This window comes from Myotis yumanensis, unplaced genomic scaffold (assembly GCF_028538775.1).
Source record: "Myotis yumanensis isolate MYYU_CA2020_CCGP unplaced genomic scaffold, mMyoYum1.0.hap1 SCAF_1, whole genome shotgun sequence".
Lineage (NCBI taxonomy): Eukaryota > Metazoa > Chordata > Mammalia > Chiroptera > Vespertilionidae > Myotis > Myotis yumanensis.
Genome location: NW_027223752.1, coordinates 83323902 through 83348498, shown reverse-complemented (window position 1 = coordinate 83348498; position 24597 = coordinate 83323902). Strand labels below are relative to the sequence as shown.

The 24597-nt window shown below is 51.3% G+C and overlaps 2 protein-coding genes across 9 annotated transcripts in view; one reads left to right on the top strand and one right to left on the bottom strand.

Annotated features, from left to right (window-relative positions):
* The window catches only part of THTPA (thiamine triphosphatase), a 45020-nt gene that overhangs the window by 1268 nt on the left and 19155 nt on the right, over positions 1–24597 (bottom strand). For 3 of the 7 annotated variants that reach the window (XM_070426763.1, XM_070426779.1, XM_070426771.1), the window contains one exon: positions 909–1460. In XM_070426763.1, coding sequence (XP_070282864.1) covers positions 909–1460 — 552 coding nt within the window. Of the gene's footprint in view, positions 1–908; positions 1461–1811; positions 2196–3232; positions 3685–24597 lie in introns of those variants that run through there. The other 4 variants (XM_070426785.1, XM_070426792.1, XM_070426756.1 and 1 more) reach the window with 4 other exon arrangements.
* ZFHX2 (zinc finger homeobox 2) overlaps positions 5529–24597 on the top strand; it is a 32315-nt gene continuing 13246 nt past the window's right edge. The window contains exons 1-2 of one of the 2 annotated variants that reach the window (XM_070426717.1): positions 5529–5639; positions 22450–24533. In XM_070426717.1, the coding sequence (XP_070282818.1) occupies positions 22499–24533 (2035 nt within the window). In that variant the 5' untranslated portion in view covers positions 5529–5639; positions 22450–22498. Of the gene's footprint in view, positions 5640–5803; positions 5833–22449; positions 24534–24597 lie in introns of those variants that run through there. The other variant, XM_070426709.1, reaches the window with a different exon arrangement.

The following is a 24597-nucleotide window of genomic DNA, read 5'->3' as shown; positions in this document are numbered from 1 at the left end:
TGTAGAAAGAAAAGGAGAGCCCTAGCCAGTGTGGCTGGAGCATTGTCAGTACACTGAAGGGTCACAAGTTCAATTCTGATCAGGGCACATATCCAGGTTGCAGGTTCCATGCCCGGTTGGGGTGCATATGGGAGGCAACTGGTCGGTGTTTCTCCCTCACCCTCTCCCTTCCTCTCTCTCTAAAATTTAAGAGAGAGAGAGAGAGAGAGAGAGAGAGAGAGAGAGAGAGAGAGAAAAGCAGCTATAGCCATGGGTTGGGACTCACAGAATTCTAGCCTCTATGTGGTGGAGCCATGATAAGCCAGTGTTTTATTGGGAGTGCCTGCCAGCATACTGGGCACATAACTAGGAACTCAGTGTATGTTTGCTGAGGTGGTGAGAACAGCTTTCAAGAGCTGTAAGGCCTCATGGGATGCACAACCCCATACTGTGTGGATGAACTGTCTACAAGGGCACTAAGCTTAGGAACAGGAGAAACAAAAGCCTGCCAGTGCTTGCCCCAGTGGTCTCTCATAAATGCATTATTGCTTTGTACTGAAAGCTAACAGGACAAATTAAATGAAGATCTAGGTAGCTGTAAAAACGAGGGGGTAGGAGTTGGGAGAGGGGAGGATGGATTGAAGGACTGAAGCAGAGAACTGACAAATGGAACTGAAGGCTAGAGGTATGCGAACTAAATCAGAATGCCTGGAATAGAGTAGAGACACTCGGCAGAATTAAATCAAGATTAGAGCACTACTGCAAAAGAGGAAAGGGGATTGGCTAGAAACCTAAGAAAACTCAGTCTTCTAGAAAGTTGCTAAAACAATTCCCATTAGAGAAATAACGCCAAAACCCTCCCTGCTACCTGGCCTGATGGGTACACCGGAAGAGGAACAGGGAAAGCACAGAGGGTCTGTCTCCCTCACCAAGCATGCTGCCCAGCTTGTTGATCTTCTCTAGGGCAGCGGGGACTTCGGCCTCCTCCTGCACCAGGGCCTCTATTTCACCCACAGCGTAGCCAAAGTCGGCTGTGTCCAGGTCCACCCTGAGCGGAGGCTCCTCTCGATCAGCTCTGGAAAGCACCAGTTTCCAGGCACTTCGATTAGTCACAAAACTAGCTACTTCCTGCAGTCCCAGTGGGCCCAGCACAGCAGCCACACCCTCAGCCCCCGGGGCTTCAGCCCCCAGCACCTTATAGAGCTGGGCCACAATTGCAGGCTCAGCTGTGAGTTCCAGGTACTCAGTGTGGGGTCCAGAGACACCTGCTGTTCCGGGACATTTGAGCTCCCAACCACTATTTTCTCGCTGTCGCAGCCAGTAGTCAGTCCGCATGAGGTTCAGCTCAGGGGTGTCGTAGTAGCTGTCTCGGAAGGTGACCCGGTGCTCCAGGGTGCCCCCCAACTCCTGCAGCCGTTCTTCTGTTTCCGGCCCAGGAACGAACTTTCGCTCCACCTCAATCAATCCCTGGGCCATACTACCTGCAATCAGTCAATCAAAAATCATTTGCTGGCCTCCCAAGGGTGCTCAGCCTTGCAGCGTGACAGCTCAGCAAAGACACGCCCCCCCCCCCACACACACACACACATACACACACCACCACCACCACCACCCTCCCCCCCTTGGAAGAACTTATGAGACACAAACACTGTCACGGAATCTGCTGGTGCTGCAGCCCTTTCCCCCCGCCCCCCGTCTGTCTGATGTTTTAAGACTGTGACAGTGACAGGTCTCCAGTAAGATCCCTTGCACCGCTGAAGATGTCCTCAGTCCAAGGGGCTCCCTCGAAAGCAGGCCGCATGGCCGGTGTCCTCTCAGCGCTCCCCACACACCTCGTTACCCTGCAGGCCAGGGCTCACTGCCCGGGCGACCCCGCCGACCAGCCCTCCCCAACCACAGCGCGGTCCAGAGGAGCCTCGGGTGTCGCCTCGAAGCCCGAAGGTCTCCCTCTCGCGGGACCTGGAGGTGGCGACGAGAGCCCACGCCACGCCGCGAGGGATGCCGGGAACAGTCCCTGGCCCTCGACCTCGGCCCGGCTCTGCACACCGGACCAGTCCCAGCGCGAGCGGCCATGTTAGGCCGAAGTAGTAGTGCCGCGGCAGGCCGGCCCGAGAGGCCTGCTGGGGCTTAAAAGGCCGGGACCTCCGTGAGGAGGGGACGGGGCCGGCTCCCTGTGCTCTGCTCTTCACCCCGACCTTTCCCGGGTCCGGGAACGGCCCGGTCGGCGCTTCAGGAGCCTGGCATCCTGGGGCCGGGATGCATGATGGGAGATGTAGTTCCAAACGGAGACTTTGCACCACCACCACCATCACATCGCTATGGTGGCTGCGAATAGTGCCAAGGAGACTATCTAAAGTTGAGCTGGGGCTGTGGGGAGAGTAGGGTGGGAGGAGCTGAGGCCCCAGTCTGGTCTCCAAACCCCTCCTCCATAAGCAGATGGGCCTGGAATACAAGCCACTCATTGGGACACTGTCCAGCAGATATGTTCTTGACTATTAGGGGGGCACTAAATGCAGGCCACTGGCAATGGGCTGATAAAAGCATAACTAAGAACCCTAGCTGGTTTGGCTCAGTGGCTAGAGCGTCAGTCTGTGGACGGAAGGGTCCTGGGTTCGATTCTGGTCAAGGGCACATGCCTGGGTGTTGGGCTCAGGGTGTGTGGATTCTCGCTGATCACTGATGTTTCTATCTCTCCCCCTCTCCCTTCCTCTCTGAAATAAAAATTTACTTATTTACTTAAAAGCATAACTAAGACAAGCTTAGCTATTCTGGGGTTTTTTCATGCCTCGGCATGAATGTCCAGGGTAAGGGTGGGTGGGAAACTTTCTGTCTGAGGAGGAAGTGATATTTTGGATGGGAATTAAAGATGTGATGGGATTTCAACAGTTGGAGACTCAGATGGAGACAGGAACAGCCTGAGCAAAGACCCAAAAGCTGGAAAGCACCTGGCCAGTGTGGAAGGAGATGAAGTTAGAAGTAACTTGTGGAGCAAGTTGGCAAAGGCCTTGAGTGCCAGGCTGAGGAGTATGTCACTGAGTGTCCAATGGACACTGAGCAGGTTTTGTCAGGAGTGGGAGAATACTCATGGTCATTTAAAATACAGGAAGACATGGGGGTGGCCCTTTGACTGCTTTGGGAAATAAATAAAGACCCTCCTGCTCCCTCGTCCCTCTGAGGACTGTGGTCACCTGGAGGAGTCACTGCATGCCGGACCCTCTGGATGTGGTGGCTTGTGAGGAACAGTGGCTCTTACCAACTCCTGGTTCCCTTCTATGATTGGCGAGAAGCGCTAGGTTCTCAACACGGTCCTCTCCCAGCATGCTGCTGAAAACACATGAACAGTGGTGAGTACGGGGAGGACACTGGATTACAAACGTGGTGTGTTGATCTGGGATGTCTTGGATGCATCCACCCCCCAGCCCACCTGCCATGACAAGTACCAATGGGCAGGGAGGGGGCACCCCCAGCCACTAACTCCTCTCACTGGCCTGCTTTTCATCTGTCCTTTGCTTTTCACGTTTGTTGTTGATGGGAAGAAGATCTAATCTCTTCCCTGAATTACAAAACCCAATCCCAGTGGCCAGAGGCAGCTTAACGGACAGGAAAGACCAGATTTGGGAGCCAGATAGACCTGGGGTAAACCCCCAGCTTCACTTTTTTTCTTTTTTGTTAATTCTCACTCAAGGATATTCTTTCCATTGACTTTTAGGGAGGGTGGAAGGGAGGGAAGGGGGAGAGGGAAGAGAGAAAGAGGGAGGGAGGGAGAGGGAGAGAGAGAGAGAGAGAGAGAGAGAGAGAGAGAGAGATGGATATGAGAGAGACAAATCAAATTGATTGGTTGCCTTCTGCACTGACCCCGACTGCCCCTGACCATCCTACCGGGCTGGGCCGAGGATGGAACCTGCATTCGGTTCCCTTGAATCAAACCCACAACTCTCTGGTGGTCAGGCAGACACTCTGACCATTTGGCAACACCGGCCAGGGTGCCAGTTTCCATTTGGAGGCGTTTGGCTTTGGGCAAGCTACTCTGCCTCACTATGCCGGGGTCCAGCCCCGGCGGTCCAGGGGTACCCAAAGGTGTGGACGGAGTCGGCGAAGAATGTTTTACACGGAGACAGCGTTCAGAACTCTCTAGCTCTCTTTAATCTCCATGGATCTTCCTGTGCCTGGCTGAGGCCACAGAAAAAGATCCAGAGGCAAACTGAGCCTTTATTTTTATAGTCAGAGGTAAACAAGGTAGTGGTTACCAAAGTTACACTGTTTTTGTGAGTTTCACTTGTTTTTGTTCTTGTTCTTGCTGCACTTCCCTCAGCCCATTAGCTTCCCAGGTAAGATCTAGGGAGCGTCATAAGGTCAAGCCTAATTATACTTAAGAGGACTGTGCCCTCTAAGCTGGGACTTGTTTGTGGCTGTGCCAACAGGTCAGTCCGAGGCTTAACCCTATAGCAGCTCCCCACATCACTAAACCTCTGTTTCTCGTTGGCAAAATGCAGACTGCCTCACAGTTACGTGTGAGGATTCATTGACAAGGTCACATACTTGAGATTCCGAATGTTAGCTTCTCCTATGAACTCCAGGGTTTTTCTTTTCTTTTTAAAGAGTAGACTATAGCAGCTACGGGGGGGGGGGGGGGGGGGGGGGGGGGGGGGCCCTGGAGCCAGGGCACTTGTCACTTCTTGACCCACCATGTGATCTGGGGCCGGCTAATTAACTTGTTTGTACCATGGTTTCCGCAACTGTAAAATGGGGACTAGTTGTGAGGATTAAATAAGTTAATATAGCTAAAGGTGCTTGGAACTGTCCCCGGCCCTCCATAAATCTTAGCAATTATTGTTATTATAATATAGGAGAGCTTATGAGCCTCCCCGCCCCACAACTCTGGGGACTCTGTGACGTGTGTGTGTGTGTGTGTGTGTGTGTGTGTGTGTGTGTGTGTGTATGTGAGAGAGAGAGAGAGAGAGAGAGAAAGAAGGGGGAGGAGAGAGCTCGCAGAGACCTCAGAGTAATTGCTGTGGAAGAGAATGTTCTGGTATCCAGTTGGAAGGGAGGGGCTCATAAGGCAGGAAGAAGGAATGGAAAAAGAGAAGCCTCGGGCGGTTCTGGGAAGCCGGTAGAAGCCAGGGCTTGCTCTAGAGACGATTTAAAACAAAACAAAACACACATATGGTTTCGTAACCCGAAAGAAGAAGAGAAGATGAAAAAGAGTTTAAAGGAGCCTGTCCTCTTTGCAGGCTCGGACCTGGCGCCAGAGTCCAGCAGGTGGCCAGGCCCACTGGCCGGCCTTGCCTTGGGGCCTGGGGCCCCTCCCACGGCTCAGCGAGGCGGACGGATTCCGCTCGGGCTAGCGGGCGGGCGGACTACAACTCCCGGCACGCACCGCGGCGGGCGGACCGCTGCACCTGCTCAGTGGGGTCGCCCTGGGAGCCTGGGTATTGATTATTCCATTGTGTGGGACGCCTCGGCTCCAGCCAGTGAATGAGGCGGAGGAGTGAGGGCGAAGAGGAGGAGGAGGTGGGCGAGGAGGAGGAGGAGGAGGCGGAGGAGGCAGGGAACGAGCGAGTGCCCTGGGTGAATCAGTGGAAACCCCCTCACGAAGCCGGGAAAACACTTCAGCCGCAGCCAAATAGCATTGATTATTTTCCTTCACTTCCCTCACCGCCGTGAATATATTTATTTATTTTTTCCATCTCCATCCCCGACGCCCCGGAGTGAGCGCTGGAGGGAGGGAGGAGGAGGGGGGAAAAAGGAATCAACACATCGGAGAAGTCCCTTCCAAGAGCCGCCCCCTCCCCTCCCCGCCTCGCGCTGCTCGGCGGCCGCGGTTCGACTCCCGTCCCTGCTTCCAGCTGAGGTGTAAGTGCATCGATTTCCGATGCTGCTGGGTTGGTTGTGTTTTTTTTTTTTTTTTTCCTCTCTCCTCTCCCTCTCTTCTTCCCTTCCTTGCTCTTCGGAAGCCTGAGACGGAGGAGAGAGGAGGCGCTCGGACACTGCCGCTGGAGGGCACCGAGAGGGACTGGAAGGGGCTGGGGGAGGGGACACGGACGGACGGACAGACAGACCTAGAGCCTGAGGGGGGGGAAAGGAGCAGGGTTGTGGGAGGGAGAGGCTTGCGAGCGGGGATGGGGGAAGAGAGAGATGCAGGGGGTAGCGGGGAGACGGGGAAGGGAAAGGCACAGAGGCTGAGGCTGGACTGGGAGCCGGCGGGACAGACGGCGGGTAACGCGAGCCTGGACGGACCGCGCCGAGCAGTGTGGGGAGCGGGGATCCCTGGGGGAAGGGGCGGCCGGGTGAGTGCGAGGGCGCGGAGCTGTCAGCCGGGGCGGCCTGGGTCCCGGCGCCCCCCGCCGGCGGCAGGATGGGGGAGAACCCGTGGCAGGCGGGCGGGCTGATGGATGGCCCGGCGCGCTGTGGGTGGGGGTGGTGGGCGGCGGGCTAGAGACCCTTAATCTTTGATCTTCGTTTTTTTTGCCTGAAGTTGAGTTGTTTTTTGTTGTTTTGTTTTGTTTTGGGGGAAGGTGCGAGGGGAGGGGAGGCCGCTGCTACATTCAAGGTGCAGCGCGCCTCTCCCGGCCCCCTCAGCCTCCATCCGCTCTGTCTGCCCCTCTCTGAGTGGCCCCATCATTTTTGATCACTTGGCCACGCGTTGTCTCGCTGTGCCTGTGGCACAGCTGGTCCCTGTCCATGTGTCCCTACCTCTGGGTTTTGCCATCCTTCACCTCGTTCATTCTCCCCACCCATCCATCCCTGGGTCTGTATGTCGCTGTCTCCGCATGTGGTTTTCCCATCCAAGTGACCCCCTCCCTCCCTGGGTGTCCCTGCCACTGTGTGCCATGCCTGGGCTGCCTGGCCGTTCTGCCCATTTAGGACTCCATGCCCTCCCCTTCAGGGTCCGTATGGATTTATTCCCCTGGCCTTTTCAGGCTACTTGAGAGTTTGCTTATCAGTCATGAGTGATCATCTCTGGTCAGGGGCCTAGAAGAGCAAGGGATGGAGCAGACATGCCTCCCCTAAGGACTCCTCCCAGCGGCCTTTCAGCGGGGCTGGGACAGCCTCCATGGCCACCTTCACTGGGAAGCTTTGGAACTTGCTAGCCTTGACTCTCCCTTTGCCATGTGTCTGTCTCCCCCATCAGGACCTCACCTCTGGCCTGTCATCGGCCTCTCCAGGTGCTCCCCACCACAGACCTCTTCTTGCTGACTTGATTTTCTTCCGCACCCTCACTTTACCATCGTATGTTTTTTTCATTTCCCCATTTTGTTTCACCCCCTTTATTCCTTCTCCGTCTCCCATGATCTCTCTTGCCTATTCTCCACCTTTGTTCCCATAATCTGTGGTCTTTCTACCTTTTCTCCTTGGTTACTCTAAGTTCCTTTTATCCCTTATCCTCTCACCCAGCATTTTAATCACCCCAGCCGCAAAAGGTACCAGAGAGCAAGGGTCTGGGAGGTTGGGAGTATGGTTTGTGAAGGCACATAAACAGGCCAAGAAATCAATTTAATGGGTTTCCAGGGGCATATAACCCCCTTCACCAGTCCGGGTCATTATGTCCGTTAACTGTCAAGTATGATTTTGGAAGGGGACTCTGAGCTCCACCCTGCTTGGTTGTCCCTTTTCCTTCCGTTTATTCTAGTGGCTTCTTCACTTTGCAGCCCGTCTTCGTTCTGCAGCCCTGCTATGATCATGTTTGGATTCAGCATGGTTTCTTTTGGAGGCAATTTTCATTAGTGTGACAAAAGCTCTTATGCAGAGAGCCAGGTTCATTCAGCCTAAAGAATGGGAAAGGTGGATAAAGAACCTGGAAAGTTCGCCTTGTTTTAAGCCTATCATTGTTTTCCAGACATCAGGATCTTAGAAGGATAAAAGGAAAAGGTAGATATGGACAGAAGATGGGAGATTTCAGAGATGAATAGAGTTACAGAAAGGAAGGAGAGGCCGGCTGCAATAAATGCGTGGGGTAGAAAAATGCATGCCATGAGGAATGTGCAAAGGAAAGGAAGAACATCCATGTGGAATGAGAGGCAGGGGAGGAAGCAATGGGTGATTAATGAAAAACTAGGAGAATGAAATGAAAAATGATTTAATAGCAATACAGATGGAAAGTGGGAGAGAAATGATAGAATATTCCTAAAGAGGAGGTCACCAGAAAAAGCAATATGAAATGAATACAATGGTAAAGTGGGGGAAGGGAGAAATTGGAGAATAAGACGAGTGTGGTACAAAGCAGGTAAACGGAAGGCAGAGGAGGAGTGCTGGAGCAGATCAGAGCTGTACAGAGCTTGGTAGGAGGAAAGAGGAAAGGGTGAGCTATCAAAGGAAACAAATGCTTCTGGTGTGAGAAAGACACAGCGTGACGGATGCAAGGAGAGCGCTGCAGGAGGGGTGATTTGGAAAAAAAAGGGCAGAGCAGAAATACCACTGGGCGAAGCCCCAAAAGAGAGAGATGCCAAAGGAGAGGGAGAGAGAGGACACAAAGCTATCTGGTGAAGAGAAAGGGAAACAGAGCCTCACAAGCATTATTCCTTTGGCCGGATCATTCCGTACCCCACCAAAGGCCTTTGCGTTTCATTCCCAAGCCAGGGGAACACAAGCAAAGAGATGAAAAAGTAGAATTCCCTATTTACTTTAGCTGACAGGAACTTGAATCTTTCTAACCCCCTGAGAACCAAAGACCTCAAGCCTCTGATGTCATAAATTGCTGGTGTTGCCTTGACAACCTGACAGGGTTCCTCCCTCCATGATGTCAGAGCGGCTGGTGTTATCTGGAGGCACACAGAGGAACAACTTGCTGCTTTGCTGGGGAGCTGTACACTTACAGGGCCGGGGCCTGAGTCAGATCTGTAGGATTTCTGAGTCTGGTAGCGTGACCTTGCCCTCCTGGAGCTGTTCCTAGCTCAGAATGAGGTCTGGTTTGTGAGTGCTTGAGGTTCGCTGGGGCGACGGGGACATGGAGAATAGGATAGTAGGATTGAAAGGCAGGCAAGGAAGAAAACTGGAAATGGCAGTTACAGAATGTGAAAGCAGGGCTTTGTGAGCAGGAAGGAGACTTATGAAAAATATAAAATGTACCTCTGGGTTTAGGAATGAAGACTGAAGCTGGAAATGCAGAGGAGCAGGGATCAGAGCTGTGTGAGAGTGTAAGCTGATGCAGTAATAGAGAAAAGGGAAGGGTTCTGAATTACCAGGAGGCACAGCATGGTGGAATTTGACTGTGGAGAAAGAGGAAAAAAATGGGACTCTGAGTCAAACAGACAAAGCTGTCCGGTAAGAGACCCCGGGTTAGTCCTGATGGCTATATGAGCAGGGGCTGCATCTGTCTAGTTTCTTACTGTTTTCCAGCACCTAGCATGGTGTCACCTGGAAGATGCTTAGAAAATGTCTGTTGATCAAATATAGAGTTAAAGGAAGAGGCTAAAGGAAAAAGTTGCTTGCCTTACTCTCAATCCACCCTTCAGGGCTAAGTCTGAGTAAATGGGCAAGTTGGGAAATCAGAAACTGGAGGAAAGGGCTGGAGGAGAGTTAACTGAGCAGCAGTGAGATCTGAGAGGGCAGACTGGGTTAGGAGCACAGTTGGAGGCAGCCAGAGTGGACTCTAGGGGCTGATGTGGGAGTCTTTATGGAAATAGTGGGAAGAAACATGAATGAACAGTCTTAAGGGCCCAAGAGAAAGATGCAGAGGAGGGTAGAAAAAGAAGGTGGTTTCCAGAAAAGGTTGAGAGTTATTTCCAAAGACAGAGTTGGCAGATTTGAATTCAGAGTAGCATCCCCACCCCATCCATCCCCAATCATGGAACCACAATTGAATCAGTCATACCCATATTTATAGATTGGTCACAAATAAAAAGTTCGTAAATTAATACTAAGCCCATCCTAAACACTCTGCCTCAATCCAGGCAATTACAAGGAAGTCAGCGTTGGCCAAGTGGGCCAAAAGGCAGAAAGAAGCACAGGCCTGGATGTAAGGAACCCTGTGAGGGATGGCCTTGACACTGACTGCCTGTTGAGTGAGTTCAGAAGTATCTAGGAGAAGAGGGGGAGGCAAGAAATGTAGAACTCACCACAACTCAGTGAAATCTGAAGACAGAGGTGAAGTATAAATAAACAGAAGCCACAGAGAAGAGAGCTGCACTGGGTGGGGGATTATAACCTGTCCAGTTCCTCCGGTGATGAGTCAGAAAGACCCTGAATGGGTTGAGGACTCTAGGAAGAGCAGGAAGAGAGTGAGTGAGCTGGGGCAGCTAGAGAAAGGGCTGGTGGTTGGGGGCCTGAAGGGAGGACAGTGGCGGCTGGATGCACTGTCAGCGGCCGCCATGGACTTAGGCAACTCATATTTTGCAGCAGGCGACAGGCTGTCGACACTGCGGTCCTTTACCTCACCGTTAGAAACTCATTTCATTGATTTTTCCATCTTTCTTCCCTGGCTTCTCAGTCATCCCACCACTCACTTTCCCAGAGCCCCTTGCCTCTCTGGGGAAAGCCCCAAGGGACCACCTGCCCCCTCTTCCTCCACCCCAGGCTGGCCAGGCAGGAGTAAAAGATTTAGAGGTGCCTTCTGGCACTCTGAGATAATCCCATTGGGTCTCAGCGCCCCCCTCATGTAGGAACTAGTCCAGAGCTAGGGCCTCCGTGTATGGTTGTTTAGGGTGTCCAATTAAAGGGTGACAGGGCAGAGGTCCACCTTCCCTCCTGTCACCAAGGTGTACCACTGGCATGTGAGCTGCATACCCCTGGAGGAAGACTTCTTTTTCTAATTCCTTCTGAGACAGCTCAGCACCCCTCAAAATATTTTTTTTCAAAGTCAAAGGAGAAAGCAGGAACTCGCCTGCGATTTGGGCAGGAATATGGGATTATGCTTCCAGCCTAGAAATTATAGCAGGGCCACCCACTGGAATGGTCCTTATTAGCAGGGCATAACTAGCAAGAGCTCTCTTCAGAGAGAAGAGGTCATAGGTTTGCAGCTTCTGTCCTGTGCAGCATGTGCAGTCAGGGGGGCAAGGGAGGTGTGGGTCAGAAACTTTTACCTCCTGTGTGGACATTTCCCCAGTGCCGCCGCCAGTCACAGCCAACAACCCTCAGCTTCTCCCACTGGGGCTGGGAGTGGGCCGAAGGTCAAGAGTCAATTGCCCGTCATTTGGCTTCTCAGTGAAGGAGGGCAGAGGGTGGGACAGGAGTGTTAGACTGTTTCCCTGAGGAACTGATGTGCCAGCCTCCAATTTTTCATTCCTTCTTTTGTTGGTGACTGCCCCCCACCGCCGTCTCCAGCCCAGGGCCCTCTGGGCTGTCCTTTCCCTCTGGTCTTGGGGAAGCTGTTTAATCTGGAGCCCAGAGTCTTGGGTCTTGGTTGTCTGAGTCTGGATTCTGTTGCTTCCCCTGACGTGGCAGTTATTTTCCTTTCTCTCCAGCCACTTCCATGTTCTGCGTCACTGGCCTGCTTGGGTTATAAATGCCTCCAACCTCTAGCTTTTTTTCAGGCTACGAGGTTTCTGAAATCTAGAGTTAAATCCTGGTGCTTCAGGGAAAGGAGTGCATTTGAGGTTAAGAAGAGAGAAAAAAAGAAAGGCCAAGAAAGAGGTTCAAGATGGATGGGGCAGAGAGGAGTGGGAGAAACCAGACAGGCAGAGGATGACAAGTAGAGGGAGTTTAAGGTAAAAACCATGTGACTTCCAGCCGGGAGAGAGACTGAGAGAAGGCCACCATTTAAATGGAAAAGGAGAAGAAAGGGAGGCTGTGAGGATTGCAAACCACTGGAAGAGAGGGTCCCAGAGCCTGAGCCCCTGCAGGGAAATAAGACCAGGAGGAGGAGGACCTGTGTTTGCCGGGAGGCCTGAGGCAGCCAAGGCAGGCGGTGGTCTCAGCCTCCTCGTCAGTCCTGAGTTCAAGCTGTGCTGGCTTTGACCCTTGTGGGAGGAACCGAAGTGGCAAATTAACGACAATAATGAAGTCACTGCTCCTTGTTTGTCTTTGCTGGTTTCCCCCTTGAGATTTGTCCTTTGGCTTGACGGGGCAACGTGGGGGTGGGGAGGGACAGCCGCGGAGAAGGGCGGGGGAGGGGCACGGAGATGGGGGCGGGGAATGAAGATGGGAGACCAGATAGACCTGCGGTAGGAAGAGGGAGGTGCTGAGTGAAGGGAAGAGGGTCAGGGATGGAGAAGAGAGACAAGGGAGACGCAGAAAGAGGAGGGAAGGGGAAAGAACAATGGGGAGCAGGAGGGAAGCCTGGAAGGAGCAGAAGAACAGGGGGAAGACGAAGAGGTGGACTGGAAGAAGAGGTGGAAATGGCAAACGGGAGGGAGAGAACGTGGCCTGGGCAGAAAGAGCTGCAGCTGGCGGGGCCAGGGGGCGGGGCCTCATCTCCATCTCTAATGGCTGTGAAATGAGGTTAGCTCCATTAGAGGCGGTGAGAGTGTAACGAGATCACACTCATTAGGGCTGGGCCATCCCAGTAATTACCACCACCCCAAACACGCCCCCGCCAGCCGGGCCTCTGAGCACAAACAGGCACTAGGCAGCACACCCACACAGGACACCCCAGGGTACCCCACCGCTGAACGGAAGCCCAGAGCCCACACGATTATAACAGGGCTTCGGAGGAAGGCCCAGCCCCATGTCTGAGAGACAGCACCTTCCTAACCTGGAAGAGATACAAACAGGGCTACACCCAGGCCCTCGGCCACAGGAACCATCAAAAAGCAATAAACATACACGGACACCCTAACTCAGGAAATAAGGCATGTGGTTGAATAATTATTGTTTTTATTAATCACATACAACGTGCCAATCTCAATAATGATCATCTCAGTGGACACAGCTCCATGAGGAACTATTTTCCCATTCTATATGAAGAAACAGGCTTTAGGTAACCTACCCGAGGTCATTTACATAATAAGGAATAGAACTACATTTTTTATTCCAGATCTGTCTGGCCCTTAAGGGCTGTAGTTTTATTTTTATTTTATTTTGTTTTTGTTAATTCTCACCCGAGGATATTTTTCCCATTGATTTTTAGAGAGTGGAAGGGAGGAGCAGAGACAAAGAAACATCGATATGAGAAAGACATATCCATTGGTTGCCTTCCACATGTGCCCTGACCAGGGCCAGGGATTGACCCTGCAACAGCTGTATATGCTCTTGCCCAGAATCGAACCCACTACCCTTCAGTCTGTGCTCTGAGCAAACTGGCTAGGGCCTAAAGCAGCCGTGGGCAAACTACGGCCCGCGGGCCAGATCCGGCCCGTTTGAGATGAATAAAACTAAAAAAAAAAAAAAGACCGTACCCTTTTATGTAATGATGTTTACTTTGAATTTATATTAGTTCACACAAACACTCCATCCATGCTTTTGTTCCGGCCCTCCGGTCCAGTTTAAGAACCCATTGTGGCCCTCGAGTCAAAAAGTTTGCCCACCCCTGGCCTAAAGGCTGAGTGTTTTATACCACACCACTTGTCTGATGAGGTTCATATTCTGTTATGGATACACACTTGTAGACTTTCAGCTTTCAGAGACATCACAAATGGCCCTAATCAGTTTGGCTCAGTGGATAGAGCGTCGGCCTGCAGACTGAAGGGTCCCAGGTTCGATTCTGGTCAAGGGCATGTACCTTGGTTGCAGGTACATCCCCAGTAGAGGGTGTGCAGAAGGCAGCTGATCGATGTTTCTCATTGATGTTTCTAACTCTCTATCCCTCTCCCTTCCTCTCTGTAAAAAAAAAATTAAAAAAAATCAATGAAATATATTTTTAAAAAAGAGAGAGACATCATCACAAATGAATATACAGTGGGGTCTTGACTTACGAGTTTAATTCGTTCCGAGACCGAGCTCGTTAAGGAGCTTGTTAACTCAAATTACTCCATCAACTCAATGCAAAAAATCGGCCGAGACAGCTGGTATCTCAAAAAACTCATTAGTCGGGACACTCGTAAGTCAAGGCCCCACTGTACCAGTGATGGCGAACCTATGACATGCGTGTCAGAGGTGACATGCGAACTCATTTTTTTGGTTGATTTTTCTTTGTTAAATGGCATTTAAATATATAAAATAAATATCAAAAATATAAGTCTTTTGTTTTACTATGGTTGCAAATATCAAAAAATTTCTATATGTGACACGGCACCAGAGTTAAGTTAGGGTTTTTCAAAATGCTGACATGCCGAGCTCAAAAGGTTCGCCATCACTGGAATATACGCATCATCAGTCAAATAACTGAATCTTTTGTATCTGTCTCTACTCACCTCAACCCAACACACGATGGCCATGGCACCTGCATAAACTATAATGTGGATGGCGCCCACTGGAGTTGCATAAAGCAGTGGGCCTGTTCTGGCCAATCTTACACTAAGAAACTAACAGGGAGACTGCCATCTAACACCTTCAAGCTCAAAGAGTAGCATGACAGTACATATGCATAAGGGCAGAGTAACAAACTCAAAGTCTGCATTGAAAATGCATGCCAGCCAGACTTTAGAAGCTTACACATTAACCTAAGAGCAGAGCCCTGGAGTTGGGCTACCTGAGTCCAATCTTTTTATTCATTTTATTATTTATTTATTTTTTGTTCCGAGTCCAATCTTTTTTTAAAATTTATTTTATTTTATTTGTATTTATTTCAGAGAGGAAGGGAGAGGGGGAGAGAGAGAGAGAAACATCAATGATGAGAGAGAATCATTGATCAGCTGCCTCCTGCACATCCCCCACTGGGGATCGAGCCCACAACCCGGGCATGTGCCCTTGACCAGAATTGAACCTGGGACCCTTCAGTCCACAGGCTGATGTTCTATCCACAGAGCCAAACCAGCTAGGGCATGAGTCCAATCTTGACTCTATTTCTTTCCAAGTGTGAGACTTAAACATTACTTAACCCGTCTAAGTCTGTTTCCATGTTTTTAAAATGGGAATGAATAACTATATCTATTTTATCAAGTGTAGTGGAGGATTAGGTGATATGATGCTTGCATGGGGCTCAACACAGTGCCTGGCATATGGTAAACATTTAAAGATGTTATTTTGTTACTAATATTAGTTGTTGTAAAATACAACTAATACTACCATCACAAGGGGTCATGTAGAATCAAAGAACCAGGATGATTTATTTATGTACATGGTCACTTACAATGGTATCCTTCCAGATAATTCTAGAAGAATTGCATGTGATTCCTTTGAAGCTCAGGGAGATCAAGGTCTTCTACAGAGGTCCCCGTGCCAGGATCAGATAAGATCCTGAATTTGAATTCAAAAGTACAACTTCCTGTCCCTCACTCCCAAATGCTTATGTAGAAGAAGGGTTCAGAGTTGGCTTTGTGTTGTTGCCTAAGCCTGAGTCTCTCCAGTGCTCCACACTGCTGTCCTAACACTGCTGGCCTCATCCAGGGAGATGCATGGGCAAGGTTCTCCACTCCTCCCTGGAGCATACCTCAACAAAGCCATGCCAATGTGGATGGATGTTCAGATCTCAGGTTGTGGTTTTAGCCCATAGCTTCCCTTTCACCCTTGTCTGCTTCCCTGTCTACTCCCTACCCATCACCCATAGTCTTCCTCTCAGCCTCTTCTCTCCTCGCACCTCATCCAGTTCCCTCATGCCTTAAGCATCTTGCAAAGTATAAGACACAGCCTCCTTGCTCCATCCCTCTCCTTGGGGACAGACAACTTGTCCAGTCTGATGCCAAAGCAGGGAGGCTTCAATAAGATTCCATAGTCACATATGCAGATCAGGATCCAGCAAACCTCCATATACACACACTTACATACCTCTCCCTTTTCCTCCCTCTTCTCTGCCTTGTCTTTCTTTACTCTCCGTGACACTCCTTTCCTGCCATTCTCATTTTCTCTCATTTGGACAAAATTTATCTTGCACAAAGTAAGCACTCCCCAAATATTTTGGGGGGAGGGGAAGAGGTCTAGGAAAGATAGGTAGAATTAAAATGGAGGAATAGGAGTACTATCTTGTGTTTTCTTTTAAATATAGAAGGTAAGATTTAGAGTCAGAGAAAATGATAGTCTTAAATGCAGGGAGAGATCATACTATTTTTAAAAATATTTTGATTGATTGATTTTACAGAGAGGAGGGGAGAAAGAGAAACATCAATTTGTTGTTCTACTTCTTTATGCATTCATTGGTTGATTATATATATATATATATATTTCAGAGAGGAAGGGAGAGGGAGAGTGAAACATCAATGATGAGAGAGAATCATTGATTGTCTGCCTCCTGCACAATCGCATATGCCCTGACCTGGAATCGAACCGTGACCTCCTGATTTATAAGTCGATGCTCAACCACTGGGCCACCGTGGCCTGGGTTTTGGTTGTTTCTTGTATGTGCCCTGACTGGAGATTGAACCCACAACCGTGGCATATCTGAAATACCCTTCAACCAACTGAACTACCCGGCCAGGGCCCAGGTCATACTAGTTTTGATGCAAGTGTTAGCTGCTTCTGCACCCAGGCAAAGTGCGAGCTTGGGCAAAGCTTTCAATCTCTGCTCTAGGATAATGGGGTGTCTATAAGTCCAGCAGTCAGGAGGGCCAAGTGAGAAATGAACTCTGCTGCTCAGTAGACTAGATTTAAATCCCGCCCACCAAAGAATCTGCCTCGATTGAAAAGGGCAGCAATTAGAGGAAGAATCCTGATGGAGAAGGGGCACGGCAGAAGGAAAGGTGTCAGCCTACCTGCATGTGGGAGGAGATAGTCAAGAGAAAAGGAAGAGAACTAACCCGATTGAACACTCTGTATGTGCACTTTCACAGGTTGCCTAGTCTAGTCTTCACCACAGCTGGTTAAGGAAGTCATCCTTATCCCCATTTTCCCAGGTAAGGAAACAGACTCAGAACTAAACAACTTACTGAGGTTGCACAGCTGGTGAGAGGGGGAGCCAGGATTGACCCCATCTGAGTCTGCATGAATCCAAAGCCCACGTTCATCCACTGCCTTAAAAAATATAGCTCATGGCTCAGTGGTTGAGCATTGACCTATGAACTAGGAGGTCATGGGTTTGATTCCAGGTCAGGGCACATGCCCGGGTTGCCGGTTCGGTCCCCAGTGTGGGGCATGCAGGAAGCAGCCAATCAATGGTTCTCTCTTACCATTGATGTTTCTATCTTTCTCTCCTCCCCCTCTCCATTCCTCTTTGAAATATACATATACATATATATATATATATATATATATATATATATATTAGCTCATCTAGCTAGAGTTTGTTTGCTTTTTATACCAAACACTCCCCCTACGCAGTGTGCACACTATCTTTTCTGTTTCTCTCCCCCTCCTCTCCATGGTGGACTCCTCTTGAAAGCATCAGGTTGAGTCAGAAAGGGGAGAGAGGCAAGGGCAAAACGAGTATGGGAGAGAGCAGTACCTCAGGCAAGAATTTCAGCGAGGAAAGAGAAAAGATCCCAAAATTTGGCTCTGCTTTAGGGAAAGAGGATAGACGGAACATTGGAAAAGTGAAAGGCAGAAAAAATGTTTGGAAGGCTCTGACGTGGACGTCATTGTGTGCAAATTTTAAGCTGATGTGTTGGTGCCCTCTGGCAGACTTTGCTGGGAAAGCCTTTGCCTTGTCCGGTGTGGAAGGGGTTTTTGTTTTAAGAAGAGGAGTCCAGCCGAAACCGGTTTGGCTCGGTGGATAGAGCGTCGGCCTGCGGACTGAGGGGTCCCAGGTTCGATTCCGGTCGGGGGCATGTACCTGGGTTGCGGGCACATCCCCAGTGGGAGATGTGCAGGAGGCAGCTGGTCGATGTTTCTCTCTCATCGATGTTTCTAACTCTCTATCTCTCTCCCTTCCTCTCTGTAAAAAATCAATAAAATATATTTAAAAAAAAAAAAAAAAAAAAGAAGAGGAGTCCAGAGGAGAAAGGCCTTCTGTCCCCATTTGGCCTGTCCTCTCCTGTTCTTTTCCTCTCCCTGCGGACAGAGGAGAGGGGGGCGGTACCCAACGGTAGTCCTGATCCTACTGGGGGCTCCAGAGGGTGAGCTCCTCCCTAGCTTTGCCTCCTGTCCTGCCGGCCAACCCGAACCCATGCCCTGGCTCCTCCTAAGTGGGGCAGGCTCCTTCCTCAGACCTCATGGTTTTGGTCCTTCCTGTGTCCTTTCCCCTTTGGCTTCTGTAATTCTCTGGTTCTGAAGCTCGCAGTGATCTCCCTGGCTGTGTGGTCTCAGAGCCTGCCTCTCAGCTGTCCACACATTGAGCCTTCCTCTCCACCTCATAACAGCTCTATCTCGGCAGCTCTCTGGGTCCTGCTGTGCATCTTAGAGCCTTCTGCCCCCCTTGTTTCTCCCTGTTCTAAGTACTGTGTGTCTGCCTTCTGAACAGGGAGTGCATATCAAGAAATAGGGATTCTCAGCCCGGCTGGTGTGGCTCAATGGTTGAGCATCAACCTATGAACCAGGAGGTCACGGTTCGATTCTGGTCAGGGCACATGCCCGGGTTGTGGGCTCGATCCCGGGGGTAGGGTGGGGGGTGGGAGGGCAGGAGGCAGCCGATCGATTATTCTCTCATCATTGATGTTTCTATCTCTCTCTCTCGCTCTTCCTTTCTCTCAGAAATCAATAAAAATCAATTTTTTAAAAATTTAAAAGAAATAGGGATTCTCGACCAGCTTTTTACAGGGTACCTTTCTGTCCACCTCCAAAGAAGAATATTTGCAGTGCAGTGAAAGTAGCCCTTCCATACTTCCCATCTGGAAGGTGGGAATATACCAAAGCAAAATAAAAATATCTCCTATTTCTCTATAGCTTTCTCCTCCTCCCCTCTGTGAGGGTAGGAGGCATAAGGAAGGGAGATGGAATGAAGGGACAGCCAGGGTGCTCTGGAGACGAGGGCCTTTTAGGTTAGGAGCTGGAAGATTCATCTTGGGGGATGACTATACCCTCAGAACACTCCACCCTCCCTTGGCTCCAGGCCTGCCTCCTCCCATCCCCCTCGGTGGCAGCAGCCTTGTAATTTAAAGCTCTCTCTGTCGCCTCTAATGTGATCCTCTCGTTTTATTGACTCTCTCTGCCGTCTGTGGCGCCCCTTCACATCAATCTCCGTTCTAATCACACCGCCGCCACTGCCTGCTCGTCTCCCCTCACCCTCTCCTCGTGACCCCGCCCCCCAGCCCTTGCCTCTACCAGCTCTTTCCTTTTGACTGTCCCCCCCCCCCCCCCCACCCTACACCTGACCCATCCTCTTCCTCCTTCCCTCCCAGAGGCAGGAACGCCAGGACCTTTGAGGGGGTGCCTTTTCCCTTTTCCCCTGCTAAGATGTGCCCAGAGGGAGAAGAGGCCCTTGAGGAAAGCCCAGAACTGAGAGAGAAATGGCAGAGGTCTGAAGAACAGGACTCTATGTGGGGGTGACTTAGGCTTGTCATCTGGGTCTGCATCATCTCCAGAAAGAGATGAAAACTGAGTTCAAGGTCGGAAGGGCAAAGAAAGAGACTCGGAGATTCAGAGAGAGAAGGAAAGAAAGACTGAGGAGGAGGGAAATGGAGGGGAAAAAGTGAAAAAGTAATTGCTGCAGTTAAAGGTTTGTGATCAATAGTGGGTGATGGGAGAAGCACCGAGAAGGAACAGGGAGGAGGAGTTGGGGGGGGGGGGCACTGAGGCAGAGATAAATTTGCAATTGAAATTCTTTCCTGAAGAGGAGGAGGGGCAGGGTGGGAGGTGGGGAAGAGATTTGCAAGTTTAAACAGCTGCCGACCTACCGAGTAGAGCTGGGTCTCACACACAGGCTAGCGCTAGCCCAAAGCTCAGCTCCTTTGCTTTCTAGCAACGAATCAGCTGGGTCTCCCCCCCCACCCCCAGTATTGGGAAGTAGCAGCTTTGGAGAGAGGATTTGGGGCTTAGGTCTTCCTAGCTCCCCTCTGAAGTTTGATCTAGAGTTGTAAGTCGGGGGCCAGGGAGAAGGAGTGCAGCTGGTCGATGTGATACAGGCAGGGTGGGCCAGGGGAAGACGATGCACTCGCTTCTGGCCTTGGTGACAGGGCCCTGGAGAGGCCCCTGTTCTTCCCATTAGGTGGGGCGGTGAGTGAATGGCACCGGGCCCTGCTGTGGGAGTGGGACAGTGCAATGTCAGAGCCTCACACACTTCTCCCCCCTCCCCCATCCCCGGATTCTGTAGGAAGAATACCTTCTCCCACAGCGTTAGGGCTTCTTTCTGGTCATTTCTGGAGGATAGACTCCCCTCCATCTAATTCCTTTACTTCCTTTTTGGTTCTCCACACCACCCTCCCCCCCCCCCCCCCCCCCCCCCGCCCCATCCCCATTCCTCCACCCCTGCACAGGTGCTTATTTGCATTTTCATTAGCATGCAGGTCCAGCCCCATTCGGAGCGCCTTAATGGCTTTGACTTCACGCCTGGCTAGCCCCCCAGGAGGGGGACAGAATTGGGCCTGCAGGCTGGTGGGCCAGACCAGGGACCCATTCCCAATTCAGGAATCTGGAGGTGATGGTTAGAGGTGGCTCAAGGAAGGAGAAGGCCATACACCTCATCCCTTCCTTGAAGCACCCTGGCCTGAGTGCTAAAGATTTAATCATTAGAGATCTGCTGATATTAAGAACTAGAGAGGTTGTAGACCACTTGGGACATGGAGAGAAGTATAGGATGGTGAGGCATGGGGATTGGTGAGTTTTGGGGGTGTAGTATCAAAATAAAATGGTCGGGAGCAGCATGCCAAGGCTTGGTACTTCTAGACCGCTAGAGGGAGCCCAGGAATCCTGATTTCTAGACCTTTGGAGGCCCATGTTGCCTGTACTGTGTCTGAGGGACAGTCTGACTGGATGGAGGAGCCCAGGCCACAGCTTTGGGATATAGCTCTGCCCTCCAGTCCTTTTCTAGTTTTACCACTTGGAGCTGAGTGACCATCAACAGCTTGCTCAATCTCTCTGTTTCTTGGCTGACACGTGTAAAATAAGGTTATGAGATTAAATGAGATGATGTAAAGCATTTAGCACAGTGCTAGGACCAATCATGGTATATGTACCTTAATAGCTATCAGTAAGATTATTACTATTTTTTATTATCTCTTTGGGGAGGAGGAGGCTAATCAGATACAAGCTGTTGTCTTTCAACTGACCAGAGATGGGTCTGGAAGGTATCTTCGAGCAGCACGGTGCCTATAGGCCAATGGAAATTTCACTGTAGCCTCTCTGGCAAGAGGACCTTGACTCAGGGAAGTTACCTCCTAACGGGGGTTGTTTAGCTTCTAGAGCAGCAGTTCTCAACCTGTGGGTCGAGACCCCTTTGGAGGGTCGAACGACCCTTTCACAGGGGTCGCCTGAGACCATCGGAAAACACATATATAATTACGTATTGTTTTTGTGATTAATCACTATGCTTTAATTATGTTCAATTTGTAACAATGAAAATACATCCTGCATATCAGATATTTACATTACGATTCATAATAGTAGCAAAATTACAGTTACGAAGTAGCAACGAAAATAACTTTATGGTTGGGGGTCACTACAACATAAGGAACTGTATTAAAGGGTTGCGGCATTAGGAAGGTTGAGAACCACTGTTCTAGAGAGAAGGCCTGTTGAAAGAGGATGTATTTAAGCAGAGACTTGAATGACGAGCCATCAGGAGATCATTCCAGGCAGAGTAAACAGCTTAGGCAAGGCTCTAAGGTAGGAATTAACTTGGTGTGTTTGAGAAACAAGGCTAATAGGCCAGAGCTGGCCAGCCAGGCAGTGGTGGGAGGATAGGCAAGCAGGTGTCAGATCAGATAGACCCTTTTGCAAATTAGGGAAAGAAGTTTGGATTTTATTCACAAAGCAGTGGGAAATCATTCATGGATTTTAAGCAGAATATAGTATGATGTACATTTTAAAAGATGATTCTTTATGATGCCTGAAATTTGCTTTGAAATCATATAGGAAAAGGGGGAAGTGGGTAAGGATATAAATGAAACAAGATTGGCCATGAGGGCCATGAGTTGGTCACTGTTGACACTGGGTGAAGAGTACAAAGATGTTCCTTATTTTATTTGGTCTACTTTTATATATGTTTGACATTTTTCATAATTGAGAATTAAATGAAAGCTCAATTGGATGCTGGTTGGGAGGAAATTGGGTTGGAGGGGCAGTGGTGGAATCCATTGCATTAGCTCAGGAGAGAGATGAGGATGGCTGGGGCCAGGATGTGCTGGTGCAGATGAAGACAAATGGAGGGATGGGAGGTTTGAGAGGTTGCTGTCAATTGCATATTGTGGAGCAAAAGCAATTTTTAGGTTTTTACTTTAAGCAACCAGATAAATAGTTGTACCAAATTCTGAGATAGGAGATGGGGGAGAATAAATTCAGGGGAGGAATAAAGAGTTCTGATTTTAGACATGTTAAGTTTGAAGTGCCTGTTAGACACGAAGTGAAGTTTCAATGTGGCACATGGGTGCCTGAGTCTGGTGCTCAGGGAAGAGGGTGGGGCTGGAGTAGCAGGAGGGTCAGCTGCTGTCTCCCCGGCTACCTGACAACACTGCTCTCTCTGTGTTTCCCCTACAGGGTCCTGGCTGTCACGCTGAGATGAACCCCCAGCACTCCTCCGTCTGCCATGGCCTCCCTTAGCTCATCCTCTACTGCTGGCACCTCCCCACCCCCTGGGCACAATGCCCTGTCCCCACCTCTGGACACCTCTTCCCCCAGCATCCCCCCTGATCTTGTCACCAAAGATCCCCCTGCTGCCCCCTCCACCTCTGAGAGCATGAGGCCCTCAGAACCAGGGGGACAGCCTCTGGAGTCGGGCTGTGGCCTCATCCCACCAAAGGAGATTGGGGAGCCCCAAGAAGAGCCTGGCTGTGGTGGCTTCCCACCAAAGGACTTGGGGGTGGAAGAGGACAAGGAGCAGAAGGAAGAAGGAGGAGGGCTCCCTCCTGTGGACCTAAGCAACCATTTATTCTTCACAGCTGGCGGTGAGGCCTGCCTAGTGGCCAAGCTGTCCCTGCCAGGTGGCAGTCAACTGCTGTTACCAAAGGGCTTCCCCTGGGGTGAGGCGGGCACCAAGGAAGAGCCCAGCCTACCCCACCCGCCCCCTACACACCTCACTGCCCTTCACATCCAACATGGCTTTGACCCAATCCAAGGCTTTAGCTCTTCTGACCAAATTCTGTCCCATGATACCTCAGCGCCATCTCCGGCCACCTGTGAGGGAAGGGATGGAGCCTTCTGGAGCTACCAGCTAGCACCAAACCCACCGGGAGATCCCAAAGATGGCCCCATTGGGAGCAGCGGGGGAGACCACCGGGCACTGTTCTGGCTCTGCCTCCTGTGCCGCCTGGGTTTCAGCCAGTCCCAGGCCTTCATGGGTCATACACAGTCTCATGGGGTGAAGCTAACCTCTGCTCAACACCAGGGCCTACCAGGCAACCCAGCTGTGCTCCAGGAGGGGGAGGAGGGCTGCGTGGCCCTCCTAAGCTTCCTGGAACCAAAACCACCTGCTTGCCCCCCTTCAGAAATGCCCCTTGACAACAGCAGCACAGGGAGCCCGGAGGCGAATGTAGCCCAGACCGAGGATGGCTGCCCTGAGGCAGAAACCCAGGCCCTAGTTCTGCCTACAGAAGATGTCATAACCCTCAGTCCGCCTTCCCCATCCACTACCCCAGCCACCTGGGGTCCCAGCCCAACCCAAGCCAAAGAATCACCAACGGCAGTAGGGGAGGCAGGCCCAGATTGGTTCCCCGAGGGGCAAGAAGAGGATGGAGGGCTCTGCCCCCCACTTAACCAAAGCTCACCCACCTGCAAGGAGGGGGGCACTCTCCCCGTCCCAGTGGGCTCCCCTGAAGACCCCAGTGACCCACCCCAGCCCTACCGCCTAGCCGAGGACTATACCCCAGCCCCCGCAGCCTTCCAGGGCCTCAGCCTGTCCAGCCACATGTCTCTGCTTCACTCGCGCAATTCCTGCAAGACGCTCAAGTGTCCCAAGTGCAACTGGCACTACAAGTACCAGCAGACCCTGGATGTGCACATGCGGGAGAAGCACCCTGAGAGCAACAGTCACTGCAGCTACTGCAGCGCTGGGGGGGCCCACCCCCGCCTGGCACGGGGAGAGAGCTACAACTGTGGCTACAAGCCCTACCGCTGCGACATCTGCAACTACTCCACCACCACCAAGGGCAACCTCAGCATCCACATGCAGTCTGACAAGCACCTGGCCAACCTGCAGGGCTTCCAGGCCGGGCCTGGCGGGCAGGGAAGCCCCCCAGAGGCACCGCTTCCGCCCTGCTCTGGGGACAAGGAACCCAAGACCAAATCGTCCTGGCAGTGCAAGGTGTGCAGCTATGAGACCAACATCTCTCGCAACCTGCGCATCCACATGACCTCTGAGAAGCACATGCAGAATGTCCTCATGCTCCACCAGGGGCTGCCGCTGGGCCTGCCACCTGGGCTTGTGGGGCCAAGCCCTCCGCCCCCAACAGGCGCCCCTGCCACTCCGCCTGAACTCTTCCAGTACTTTGGGCCACAGGCCTTAGGGCAGCCCCAGGCTCCCTTGCCTGGCCCGGGGCTGAGGCCAGACAAGCCCCTGGAAACCCAGCTGCTTCTCAACGGCTTCCACCATCTCGGAGCGCCTGCCCGAAAGTTCCCCACACCTGGTAAGCTCCTGGCTCTGCTCCTCTTCCCCTTCGCTCCCCCTTCAAGGGTCAAACTCAACTCCCT